The sequence below is a fragment of the Emys orbicularis genome, chromosome 4 (genome assembly GCF_028017835.1).
Source record: "Emys orbicularis isolate rEmyOrb1 chromosome 4, rEmyOrb1.hap1, whole genome shotgun sequence".
NCBI classification, from domain to species: Eukaryota; Metazoa; Chordata; order Testudines; family Emydidae; genus Emys; species Emys orbicularis.
The window spans coordinates 21,623,025-21,636,341 of NC_088686.1; the positions used below are offsets into that span (position 1 = coordinate 21,623,025).

At 46.3% G+C, this 13,317-nt stretch overlaps 1 protein-coding gene across 2 annotated transcripts in view; it reads right to left on the minus strand.

Moving 5' to 3' along the window:
* Positions 1–12,570, minus strand: part of MARK3 (microtubule affinity regulating kinase 3) — a 108,470-nt gene extending 95,900 nt beyond the window's left edge. For both annotated transcript variants that reach the window (XM_065404475.1, XM_065404474.1), the window contains exon 1: positions 12,371–12,570. In XM_065404475.1, coding sequence (XP_065260547.1) covers positions 12,371–12,421 — 51 coding nt within the window. In that variant the 5' untranslated portion in view covers positions 12,422–12,570. The remainder of the gene's footprint in view (positions 1–12,370) is intronic.
* Between the last annotated feature and the right edge of the window lie 747 nt (positions 12,571–13,317).

The following is a 13,317-nucleotide window of genomic DNA, read 5'->3' on the forward strand; positions in this document are numbered from 1 at the left end:
AAGTACATAGTTTAACTCCTGAGGGCATTCTGCGCCAAAATACAAATTCTGCACCCATTTTAAAATTCTGCAAATTTTATTTGTCAAATGTGGAGGCTCCAGCATGGCATTGGGGAGCACAGGCCACTGACTGCACAGAGGTGGAATATCACTGTGCAGCTCTGCCCTGGGACACGGGCTCAGTGGGAGGCTGCACCCAACCCTGACACAGCGCAAGGACTGGGCCTACCCCAGAAACACCCCAGGGCCCTACCCCTCCACGTGGGCAGGCAGGCTCAGCAAAGCAGGATCCAAGTGTGGAGGGGCTTAATGTGGGGGGATACAGGTGGGGGTTGAGAGGGTTCTGTGTGGGGCAATCTGGGTGCGGGGGGAATCTGGATGCATAGGGTCTTGTTGGGGGTTTTTTGGGTGCAACAGTAATGGGACTCTGAAGGGGGGTCCAGGTGAAGGTGCTTGGGGCTCAGCATGAGGGGTCTGGGCGTGGGGAGCTCAGTGGGGGGTCCAGATGCTGGGGGAATGGGGCTCAGTGGAGTTGGGATCCAGGTGCAGCTGGTTGGGGCTTGGTGGAATGTGGATGGCTCGTCGGGATGGTCCAGGTGCAAGGGGAGTGGGGCTCATGGGGGGGGGGGTTTCTGAGTCAAGGGGGGTGAGGCTCAGTGGGAGGGTCTAGGTAAATGAGGGGGTCTGGATGCACAGGGGTTGGGCAGATAGGGGAGCAGCTCCCTGTACAGGGATCCCTCCCCCTGCAGCTGAGGAGTGATGGGTGCAGGAATCGGGGTGTGTGTGGGGGGGGGGGGGGGAGAGAGTTTGCAGAGCTTCCTGCAGCTGGAGGAGAAATCGGAGGGTGGGTCTGACCTGGCCCTGGAAGCCATGCAGGGGAAGAGGAAGTCCTGTCCTCCCCACCCCAGCCGGGACTAGCAGTTGAGCCCGGCGCAGAGTAGGAGCCACCAGCCGGGTCTTCCCCAGTCCCGCCTCCTGCCCTACAGTGATTTACTTCTCTGGTGGCTGCCCTGGGCACCTGAAACATACTTCTGGGGAGGGTCGCATGACCACTCTTGTGGTTTCCTTTTGCTTCCTCATCAGAAAGTCATTTTTCTGCAGGGAAGCAAAGAAATCTTTGGGGGACATAAATTCTCTGCATGCACAGTGGCGCAGAATTCCCCCGGGGGTAATAGTTTATACATGTGCAATCGCACCATTATGGTCAATGTGATCAAATAGAGCATATAAAAGTTGGGGCAGAATTTGACCAAAGAAGAGGATAAAGGAACCTTCTATCACTAAACCACAAGCATTTAGTGAGATGGTTTGGATGGTTCCAAGTCGGAGTCTTGCTCTCAAAAAGAAACAATTCATTGTGCAAATACGTTACGGCCTCAGACAGACAATCTCCTGCCATTTGTCCAACTAGTATGACACTCAATGAAATTGACTGGCCAGTTAAACAAGGTCACACTTGCCAAACATCAATCAGTTTAAAAAAAAGAAAAAGAGAGAAATTACTCTTTAGTACAAGTAGCCTAAGGATCATGACATACCCCTAATTCTCCCAACCCCCGGGAAGGAGGGGGGGGGTAAATAATTGAAATCACTTAGTCTCAGCAAACGTGACAGAGCCCCAAAACACTGCATTCAGTGGACATGTGAGTGCTAATAACATTGACTGGCCAACAACAGGATGTGTGATGCCGTGCCGTATGTGGCAAAGAGATTTCCATCCCTCAAATGTTTTGTGTTAGCTCTGCGTGAGAAATACTAATAACTGTGTAGGACAAAGAACGAGTTCTGTGGACAGAAGCTCAGTGAAAAAAGCTGGTTATCATAACACCAAAGATCCAGAATTGGAAATAATTTACTAGTTAATGCTCAGTAACCATAGACAAAAGACAAATTGCTTTTGTAGGGCAATAGGCTACTAAGAGGGCTGCTACTCTGCCTAGGAGACCCATTCCGGTGTAGTCACATCCCTGATTTCTCTCAGTTCCATCAGACACAGCAAATGATCAGGGTGAGCCATACTCCATATATATAAAAACAGAAGTGTATTTTGTTGTCTAGTGCTAATCATGGGTTACAAAACCCAATGTAGGAATCCTGTTTAATACAAAATACACCCAAGTGTGGCAGTGTTTAGAAAATAAACTTTTTTAAAAGCACTTGATACTCACATATCTGGATCTGAAATTTATTGTATTTTCCAAGTAATATTTGCTTTATTTACTGACCAAAATGAATATTTACTGACATAAGCACTGGAGAGTAGTAGCTGAAGAGGAGCAAGCCACATTCTACTCTGCATCATCAATAAAATTGCCAACTAAGTTGGTTCCAGAATCATCGTTAGTAATTATGAATGAATCAAAAAGGACCCAGACACCAGGTCAAGCTTGCTGTTAGAAAAACCTTGTTTAGATTTTTGCAGGAACAAATCTGATATAAAAGCTTAGATACACAATGGCTCAAAAAGATGCCATTTTAGAAGACACATGCTTTGACCCATAAATATACTTATTAAATTGGACCCCAAGAGAAAGTTTCATTTAAATCAATGGGTGCTCAGCACCCCTCAAGATCAACCCCTAAGTGCATATATAGTCTATTAGGCATATCTCCATTGCAGTTCAACTTCTACAAATTTAAGGGGAGGACATTCACCACTCTAAACATAACAAGGTAGCATTCTCCCACCCTCAAAAGAAGCTTGATTAGACTTGGTCTACACCAGCAACTTATGTCGGTATATGTACGCCGCTCAGGGATAGGGAAAATCCACACCCCTGAGCGATGTAGTTATACTGACCTAACCCCTGGCGTAGACAGTGCTATGTTGACGGGAGGGCTTCTCCTGTCGACATAGCAACCAACTCTCAGGAATGGAATACCTATACAGACAGGAGAAACCCTCCCATCAGCGTAGGTGGCGTCTTCACTAAGGGCATGGCTACACTTGCAGATGTAGAGCGCTTTGAGTTAAACCAGCCTTCGTAGAGCGCAGTAGGGAAAGCGCTGTAGTCTGTCCACACTGCCAGCTGCCAGCACACTGTTGTGGCCACATTAGCAGCTCTTGCAACAGCCACAGAGAGCAGTGCATTGTGGTAGCTATCCCAGCATGCAAGTGGCTGCAACGTGCTTTTCAAATGGGGGGGAGGGTGTGGAGTGTGACAGGGAGTGTGTTGTGTGTATGTGGGGGGAGAGAGAGTGGGTTTTTGGGGGGCTGAGAGCATGTCAGCATGCTGTCTTGTAAGTTCAGACAGCAGCAGACCCCCCCCCGGCCCCCGCCTCTCTCTCTCACACACAGCATTCCACAGTAATGGTTGCTTTGTCTCGGAGCAGATAAGCATGCCGGCTGTCAAACGGAGCTTTCAAAGGGCATATCCAAAACAATGACAAGAGTGGCCACTTGACTTAAGGGGATTATGGGACATTTCCAGAGGCTGATCAGAGCGCAGTAATACAACACCTCGTTCACACTGACGCTGGGGCGCTCCAGCGGGGTCGCATCAAATGTTATTCTACTCGCCGAGGTGGAGTACCAGGAGCGCTCTAGCCGTGGAGTCAGAGCACTCTACATGCCTTGCCAGTGTGGACAGGTAGTGAGCTAGTGCGCCTGGGGCTCCTTCAATGCGCTGTAACTCGCAAGGGTAGCCAAGCCCTAAGTGCTACAGCAGTGCAGCTACACTCATGCAGCTGTGCTGCTGCAGTGCTTTAAGTGTAGACAAGCCCTTAGTCTCTCCCATTTTTGTGCCAGCAAAGTCCCAGAAAGAGGTGGCATTTGACCAAGCGTGGGAGGAAGTAGCAAAAACATATGCTATTGTGAGGAACAGGGGATCTAGAGGGACAGTTACCTCCAATCTTAGCCAGAATTATCTATGCTTGCACCACTCTCGACTTTTAGTCAATGAGGAGTTGTTTGGTTTCTTTGCAAGATTTCTGGGTCAAGCTCGAGGGGTACAGTTTTCTTTTAGTTGTTTATGCATGTAGTGTAACACAGAAAGAATGAAAACTGCTTCATCAAAATGCAAGAATGTATTTTGTGAAACGCATGCCAAAAAAGGCATTTTGGTTGTGCCACTACACCCAATTAACTTGGGAGATACAGATTACATCTAACTTGGGAGATACAGATTACATCAGAGGTTCTCAAACTGTGGCCCATGAGTTCTGTTCAGGTGGTTTGTGGATAGTTCCCACTAAGATGTGTGTTGAAGGGAACTAGTTGAGAGAATGAAGGGCCACCCACCTAATTAGTGGAGACGCGCAGGCATGGCTCCACTAATTAGGTGCCTGGACCCTGGAGAAGACACACATGTAAGGTGAGGTGGTAGCCTTGGGAGGAATAGGGGGTAGGTGGGAGGGGGCAATGGGGTGAGAAGAGGGGGTGGGCGGAATTTGGGATGTGCAGGGCTGCGGCGTCTAGAGAAAGAGGCGACTTTCCCCAGCTCCAGGGCTGCGGCTGCCAGGGAGACACCCCCCTCCTTCCCAGCCCCAGCTCTGGGGCTGCCACAGTGCGGGAGAGAGGGCACACCCATCACATTAGAAAGGTAAGACTACTGATATTAAAATAAGAGTTGTGTGCTTTTATTTGTAGAACAAAAAACCGTTAATTAAGGGTTATTTTTATATAGTGCTTTTATCCAAAGTGCTTTACAATAATTAGCTAACGGTACAAACATTTGGAAAGATCATTTAGTGGTCCACCGAGATCCTCAGCAATTTTCAAGTGGTCCGCGGGGAAAAAAGTTTGAGAACCATTGGATTAGATGATTCAGGGTAGCTCAAACTGGCATGTGACATGCCTAACTTTAACATATCAAACTATTAACTCTTAATACACTGCAAGAATGGTCATATATTACATGTAGTCCAGAAGTACAATGCAGTATTTAAAGGTATCCCAATTACTAAAAAAAATCCAAAGGAGTTTATTTCACACTCTTAATTTAAATTTGTGATAAGCACATAACTATATTATTAGGGTACATTTAATTTCTTCTAAGTGAAGGTGGCAATTTAATTTATAGCAATTCACAGGTTCCAAGACCAAAAGAGACCATTATGATCATTTAGTCTGACCTCCTATACAACATAGGTCATAGAACTTCCGCAAAATGGTTCCTAGAGCATATCTTTTAGAAAAACATCCAATCGTCATTTAAAAATTGCCAGTGACAGAGTAGCTACCATGATCCTCAATAAATAGTTCCAACGGTTAAACACCCTCACTGTTAAAAATGTATGCTTTATTTCCAATCAGAATTTGTCTGGCTTCAACTTCCAGCCATCACATGGTGTTATACCTTTCTCTGTTAGACTGAAGAACCCATTATGAAATATTTGTTCCATATATAGGTACTTACAGACAGCAATCAAGTCACTCCTGAACCTTCTTTTGTCAGTTATCTCAATGTTTAAAATATCTTATGAAAACATTCAAGGAGAGCTATCCCTCGGGGGGGGGAGCCTAAAAAAAAACTCTTTTGGTAATAGGTACACGGGATTTTTCTGACCCTAATTTCATGTTGCCAGAGATAGCCTTCCGATTACATACTTCTATTTATAATAGGACATTTCTGGTAAGCATTGCATAAATCAAATCTAATCTTCCAGATTGTCTGCAAACACCCTAACTTGCACAAATTAATGCACTTTAAATAATATTATAACATTTTCAGGGCCAGACTTAGGATTTGGGGAGGGACTTCAGAGCTACCAGGAACTTCCTTTTGCAAAAGTGGAACCCACCTACTTGTGGTTGGGTTTGTGCAAGCATAGTTTACTCCTGGGGAAATTCTGTATCATTGTGCGTGTGCAGAATTCATATCCTCCGCAGATTTCTTTGCTTCCCTGCAGAAAAATGACTTTCTGACAGGGAAGCTGCAAGAGCAGTCATACACCACTCCCTAGCAGTGCAGGTACATTGTTTCAGGCATCCAGAGCAGCAGGCAGAGAGGTAAATCACTACAGGATGGGAACACCCCAGCCAGTGGCTCCTACCCTGAGCCGGGATCAGCTGCTAGTCCCGGCTGGGCTGGAGGCAGGAGAGGAAGGTGTGAGGTTGCACTCCACATGTTTTATGGAAATATGCTAATGAGTGTGAATATAATGTAACTGGAATATGCTTTATGCAAAAGGTCTCTTGTAAGGTATCATTACAAAGCTTATAATCTACTGTGTTCATCCTATTTGTATGAATGTATCATTCTTGTATCTGAAGCTAGAAATATGAAGTATTACTCTGAAGTCCTATTGTAATTATGCAAAGTGTTGGCCATTAATGGTGGTTTAGAATCTTGATGGCTCCCATTGACCAGGACAATTGGTTGTAAATGGCTCTGTTTACTTGTAAGCCTTCCTGTGTTCCTGTGAGTCAGGCCGGGAAGAATGGAGGCTTGGGGTCTCACAGGACATGTGAATATGTCACCTAGTACTGGAATCCATCACCTAGTACTGGAATCCATCTTAAACCTGGTGCTTTTCCATTTAGAAGGAGGGGTGGGAACACAGAGACAAAAGATTCCTGCCTGGTGCCAAAGCTATAAAAGGGGGTGAAACAGAACAAAGGGGGCTGCAGTCATGAGAAAACCCCTAGTTATCTTAGCTAGAACCAACAAGAACTGTACCAGGGGAAAGGATTGGGCCCAAACTAGGAAGGAGTCTAGTCTGTGAAAAAAGCTTATTGGAACATCTCTGAAGGTGAGATTTACCTGTATTCAGTTTCTTAATGTATTAGGCTTAGACTTGCGTGTTTTGTTTTATTTTGCTTTGCTTGGTAACTTACTTTTGTCTATTACTTGAAACCATTTAAATCCTACTTTTTATACTTAATAAAATCACTTTTGTTTATTAATTAGTAAGAGTAATTGATTAATACCTGGGGGAGCAAACAGCTGTGCATCTCTCTCTATCAGTGTTATAGAGAGCGGACAATTTATGAGTTTACCCTGAATAAGCTTTATACAGAGTAAAACGAATTTATTTGGGGTTTGAATCCCATTGGGAATTGGGTGCTGGAAATAGGTAACTTGATGAGCAGTTTTGGTTAAAGTCTGCAGCTTCGGGGGCGTGGACTGTTGCAGCAGACTACCATGTCTGGCTCAACAAGGGAGGATTCTGAAGTCCCAAGCTGGCAGTGGAAAATGGGCTCAAAGGTAATTTCAGCACGTCAGGTGACAGTCCCAAGGGGGTCTCTGTAACCGAACCCGTCTCAAGGAGTGGCTGGGGCTGTGTCAGGCCAACCCCAAGAAACCTCCCCCAGCTGCAGGAAGCTCAGCATCCTCCCCTGCTTCCTGCCCCCATCACTCCTCAGCTGCGGCGGGCGCAGGGGGTGTCACTGTATGGGGAGCTGCTCCAGCATCCTCCCAACCTCCGTGCATCCGGACCTTCCATACCCAGACACCCCTGCCAAGCCTCACCCCATACACCCAGAACCCCCCTAGCATTCTATACCCAAACCCCACCCCACCGAACTGTATCTGTATCAACTCCTGTATCTGGAGCCCTCCTCACCCAGCCCCCCTGCCTCCAGACCCCCACCCCTGAACCCCAGACCACCCCCTACTGAGCTCCCTGCACTCAAACCCCCACTCTGATGAGCCCCACCACCCTGAGCCCCCACATCACTTACCCCCAACTAGCTGCATCCAGACCCCCACCCCACCAAACCCCACTCCCCCAGCACCCGGACTCCCCTGCTGAGACCCCCACACCAAGACCCCTACACTGAGCCCCAACCACCTTCACCTGGAAGTCCCTGCAGAGTCCCATTGCCCCTGCACCTGGAAACCCCCTCCACGAGCCTCTGTGCATCCAGATCCCCCCACACCTAGACCTCCCACTAAGCTGCCAGCACCCAGACTGTCCCACAGATTGTCCCTCTAACCCCACACCCGGATCCCGCCACACTGAGGCCCTTCACACTTGCATCCTGCTGGTTGAGCTTGCCTGCCCCACACTTAGTGTACCTGGCGCAGAGGAGCAGGGCCCTAAGATGTTTCTGGGGCAGACCCAGGCCTTGTGCTGTATCAGAGTCGGGTGCAGCCTCGTTGCTAAGTCCGTGTCCATGGGGTGGGAGTGGGGGAACTGCAAGGTGATCTCCCACTTTCGTGCAGCCAGTGACCTATGCTCCGCACTGCCATGTGGAGCCTCTGCATTTATTTATTGATAAATAAAACTTGCAGAATTTTAAAATATTGTGCACAGAATTTTTAATTTTTTGGCACAGAATGCCCTCAGGAGTAATAGTTACCAACATCTCAACATTTTTTAAATGGGTAGTCCCCCACATTAGCTATGGCCATGAAGATTACTAAAGGGCAAATTGTAGTTATTTTTCCCCAATTATTTAAACTTTAGAATTCAGAGTAGTTAGCAAAATTAATAACTGCTCAAAATAGTCACCTCATCCCTTTATAGATATACAGTTTATGTAATGGAAATACAATAAAACAGAAGTATAAATTAAATAAAATTAATTAGCCTGAAAGTTGTTATCTCACCCCTTCCATTTCTTCATGCTTTTTAAAATCTCATTCATTCTAAGGATTTCCATCTTGAGCCAAAAGATCTACCACCACTGGGAATGCTGACATAGCCCAGCCCCTTGGACACTTGACCAATGAACCCCATCCAGGCCTGGGGCTCTCCCAATGATTGGGGACACACATACCCAGGCCACAGCGCCCTGGCCATATAGAGGCTGTCATTATACCCAGGAAAGAGATGGTGCATCAGAGCTGTGACAGACTGGCACCCATCCCTGGGCAGGGGTCTGACATGGGGTGGGGGAGGGGAGAGGCAGGGGGAGGGGCAGAAGTTTCACCCTCTTACTTTAAATAGCACTTACTGACCCTGAACTACATTACCCAGAATCTTGTGAGTCAGCCATACACGTGCATCAGTCTCTCACTGACTCAAGGGGCTAAGGGGGGGGCAGGCTGATGCGCATATGTAGCTGATGCATAAGATTCTGAGTAATATAACTGAATTTTTTAATTTGACATAGATTTTTTTATGCGGGTGACAACATTACTAAATTAGGAGTTGGTAATTTTTGGTGGTAAACGGGAGTCTCCCTGACATACCAGGAGACTTAGTAGGTATGGCCAGCAGCCTTCAGCTTAGCAGGTTCCTCAGATGAGCTGCTCCACCCTTGTGGCCAGAAGCTACAATGGTAGCTCAGAGCTGATTTTCAGGCAGCCAGCCAGCCTGCAGCAGTCCTAGTGCCATCAGTGCAAGTCAGATAGCTCCCCTACATGAGTCACCCCTGATCCTTTTCCTACCAAAAATAAGGGACTCCTGGCCACAGATACTTGAGCCTCAATGGCCAGCCCTTTTTGGCTGGGAAACATGAATAACCAACGGCTTTAGGGGAAAAGCACTGTGACAAACTTTCCACTCTAATGGTTTACGTTTTGAAGCATTTTTCGGTAACAAAGAGAGCTATACATTGTCTTTTATTAATTAAAAAAAGAGAACAGAAAAAAATTAAGCACTGATGATGAGGCCTTGTCTACACTTCAGAAATTACCCATTGCTGAACATGGTTAACTGCGAACGTAGACAAAGACAAACTTTGTTCACTATCATTTCAGAAACTAACCAGAGTTTCAGAAACATCACTTAATGTGACAGGTTTCAGAGTGTGGTTTGTCCTTGCCTACACAAGCAGTTAAACCAGGCTTAACACTGGTTAAACTATATCCTTTATCAGCACTAGGTAATTTTCCTAGTATAGACAAGACATTAAGGGGTCCCATGACCATGGCCCAAAGGCTCCCTGAATACTTTGCATTTCTAAGCACCTTTCATCTAAAGATCAAAGTGCTTTAGGAATATTAACTAATTAAGCCTCATCTAGGTAGTTAAGGCTTCATTTTACCTTCCAATAAAATACAACCATCTTTGAGGTGGAAGAACAGTTAGACTAGGAGTGAATGATACGGTATTTTAGAATTAAAATAGGAATAAAATTAATTTTGCATCCAACTGAATTTAGAGGTAATTTAGGCAGAAAGAATGTAAATACCAGAGTTGAAATTTGGCCAGAACACCACTTTACATTAAAGATCCCAGAGCAAATGTTTTTATCACTGATGGTCACGACACCTGAAAGGCGGCACCTCAAGCAGTACAGTACTATATACGTGGGTTTGGGTTCAGAGTGACTAAAAAGGAAGAATTAGCCTACTGAATCACAATACTACCAACGACAGGAATTCCTGAGTGGTCACCCAGCTCAGTTTTGCTTAGCTTGCAAATTTGCCTTGATCAGAGTATAAAGTGACATGTCTGCAAGCAATGAAGACAAGCACTGTACAATAATTAAGAAAATTACTAAGGAGTTTGTTCTATATTTTGAAACCAGAATGAAATATCCTCCATGGAAAAAACTTCAACTCTAGCCCCAAATGTCAAACAACATGTTTCCAAAGTATTAAACTAGGATTTAAACCAAATTATAGAACCAGTTTTAAACAATTTCTAAAGTGGTTTGACTGGTTGATCAGGATAAGGCCAAACTGGAGTTTAAAAACCTTGATCCAACACAGCTAGGAGCACAATGACTGGCCAAAACATTACAGGGGAATCGGTTTAGGCCATTTGGAAGTTCAGCTGAATACAAAAGGCCACTACAATTTTAATTTTTTATGCTTTTCTTCCACAGGGCAGCATTGGCCCTTAGGCTGAAGCCCATTGAAATTCTGCAACAAAATATGCTTAGCTGACTTTTTGCTCAATACAGCCCTTAGCCTGCAGGCTGTACCAAGGGCTAAACCAAAAAAAAGAGATCATAGAAGTGAGAAATGACTATTATGTCACTAAAATCCAAATCCTGCTAATGCAGTGACTGTTTTATGCAGCATGTTTTCTAATGCTTTGTCTGGTCTTGTTTTAAAATGTCTCAAGCAATAGGGCTTCTACCAATTCCCTTAGAAGACTACTTGCTCTCTAACAAATCTAGCAGTTTTTCTTAATATTCAGCCTAAATCTTCCTTTTCCTTACTTCAGTCCAAAATCAGGTACATCTCTCCCTAATCACTTTCACTGCATATGGATTCTAAAGGACACCGGGTTATATTCATAGTGAAAGAAATATAAATAATGCTCACTGATTTTGCTTATTTGTGCTTCAGAGCAATATAAACTACAACTCATCTGCATACCGTCTCACATAAAACGGCCCGTTTTTTTCCTAATAATTTTTCCTTTCAGATTGATTATTCTGAGGTCAAATAAGTTTTGTCTCAACTTTAAGCAAATAAGGTTCCTACTTAGAGAGGGTTTGTCTCACTGAGTTTGATTTTTGATATTAGGTTTCTACATAGCATTTTATCTGAAATATTTTTAATATGCAAATAAATTGTAACAATATTACTGTTGCCTAATAAAAACATGCAGTTTTATTTACAACATGTTTAGCATTCACTGTCAAATGCTACCCTTTAACAGAGGGAGGACTTTCTGTCTTTGCTGCTAATTTCAGAAAAGGGGACCTTTCAATATCATTTGAACAGGTGACAATAAAGCTATTATTCTAGTCATTAATAATCACACAAATTAGAGATGGAAAGACTTATCTAGGTCACCCAGTCCTCCCCTGCCAAAACAGGATTGTTCTCTGCAACCTGTTTACTAGTGCTTTATTGGCTTGTTTTAGCGATTATTTTACACTTCAATTTACAAACATCAGGGCAGATGGATTATTTTTCCCAAATTCTGCATCACTAACATATGAGACAGTACTGTATTTGCACTGTATATGATACATCATTAAACATTACAGGGTTTGTCATATTTTTTTTTTTTAACACTACCATCAGCAAACCAAGCTCTTGAGAAACACTTAGTTAAACCGTAATTTAAGTAATAAAATAAGTAGGCATAAGACCTCAATGACAGCACTCACAATAACAATACTCTTCACACACCTGTAAAACATCTGTTTAACAGCATCCAGCTGCCAGGACAGTGCCTTGAACCAGTGTCACAACAGTAGGAACATAATATTTACCCACGATGCAGGCTCCACTTTGGGGATTTTAAATTACACAGTTTGATTCTGTACAGTGTCTTGCATTCAAATTACACCTATGGGTTTTATACTGGCATAGAGAGGGCCAACATCGGCTAAAACAAATGCACATTTCTCTCTGGCAGTTTTTCTTCTGAGACATTTTTGTGTCTGGACACAATACACCCACACCTCTCTACGCATGCCATCCTTTGTGTATAGAAGTCACATTCAGCCACACGAGCGACACAGCCCCCAAAGCACTTCAGCACACACGTTCCTTAGGTGACAGGCAGATCCGGCCACCCCAGCGCCCACTCACTCCCCAGAAAGCCCAGCCGGCGCTCCCAGGTTACTTACATTCTCAGTGTCGCGTTCATTCACCGTAGGCAATGGAGTTCTAGTGGACATTTTAATTCGCTTGTGCTGGAGCACCGGCTGCTTGCGACAGCAAAACAAAACACCCCTTCCCCAACAAAAACCTATCACCCCCCCAAAGAATGCGTGTCACTCTGCTGCGAGGCAGTGGCTACGAAGGGCCACCATCAAGGGAGGGGGTGGGGGGCTCCTTATTTCCACCGCCGCCACCCCACTTCTGAGCTATATTCCAGCCTGGCGATGGAGCAGCGTCTCCCCCTGGGAGTCCTCAGGGCTCATCCTACAGCCAGCTTAGGAGCCCAGCGCGCAGAGGGGTGAGGAGGATGGTGGGGGGATCCTCGCTGAGCGCAGCGGGCTGAGGGGGGCGAGGAAGCGGGTCGGAGAAGGCAGCGGGGCGCTGCAGAGCCCGGCCAGGAAAACAAGCCGCCTCTCCGCAGCCAGCTCCGAGCACTGGCAGCCAGGCAGGCCCGCTCCGAAGCGCTTCCTTCTCCCTTGTCCTCGCCTCTCCCCCCAGCCCCGCTTCACCGGGCCTCCGCTCGCATGCTGGGCCTCCCCCACCCGCCGCTGCTACCCGGCTGGCCCGGGCTCCCCTGCGCCTTCCGAGCCGGGTGTCAGGAGCCCCGCGGGCCGGCTCCGGCAGCCTGCAGCCCCCGCCCCCACTCAGCCGCTCAGCGCCGCCCGCTCCGGGATGGAGGATCCAAGATGGCCGCCCGGCTTCCTCCGCTCCGACTTGAACCGGAAGAACCCGCCCCCTGGCCTGATGCTGGGCTGGGCGGCCGGCGCCGGCTGCTTGTTGCTAGGGGGCCTAGCCCTGGCGAGGATGAGGGGAGAGGCCTCCGCAGGGACTGATCGCCCCTGGGGGGAGGGTGGCACCAATCAGCTTCCCCGTGTGTCAGTCCAGGCTTGGGGCTGCTGAGCTCACCCACCAA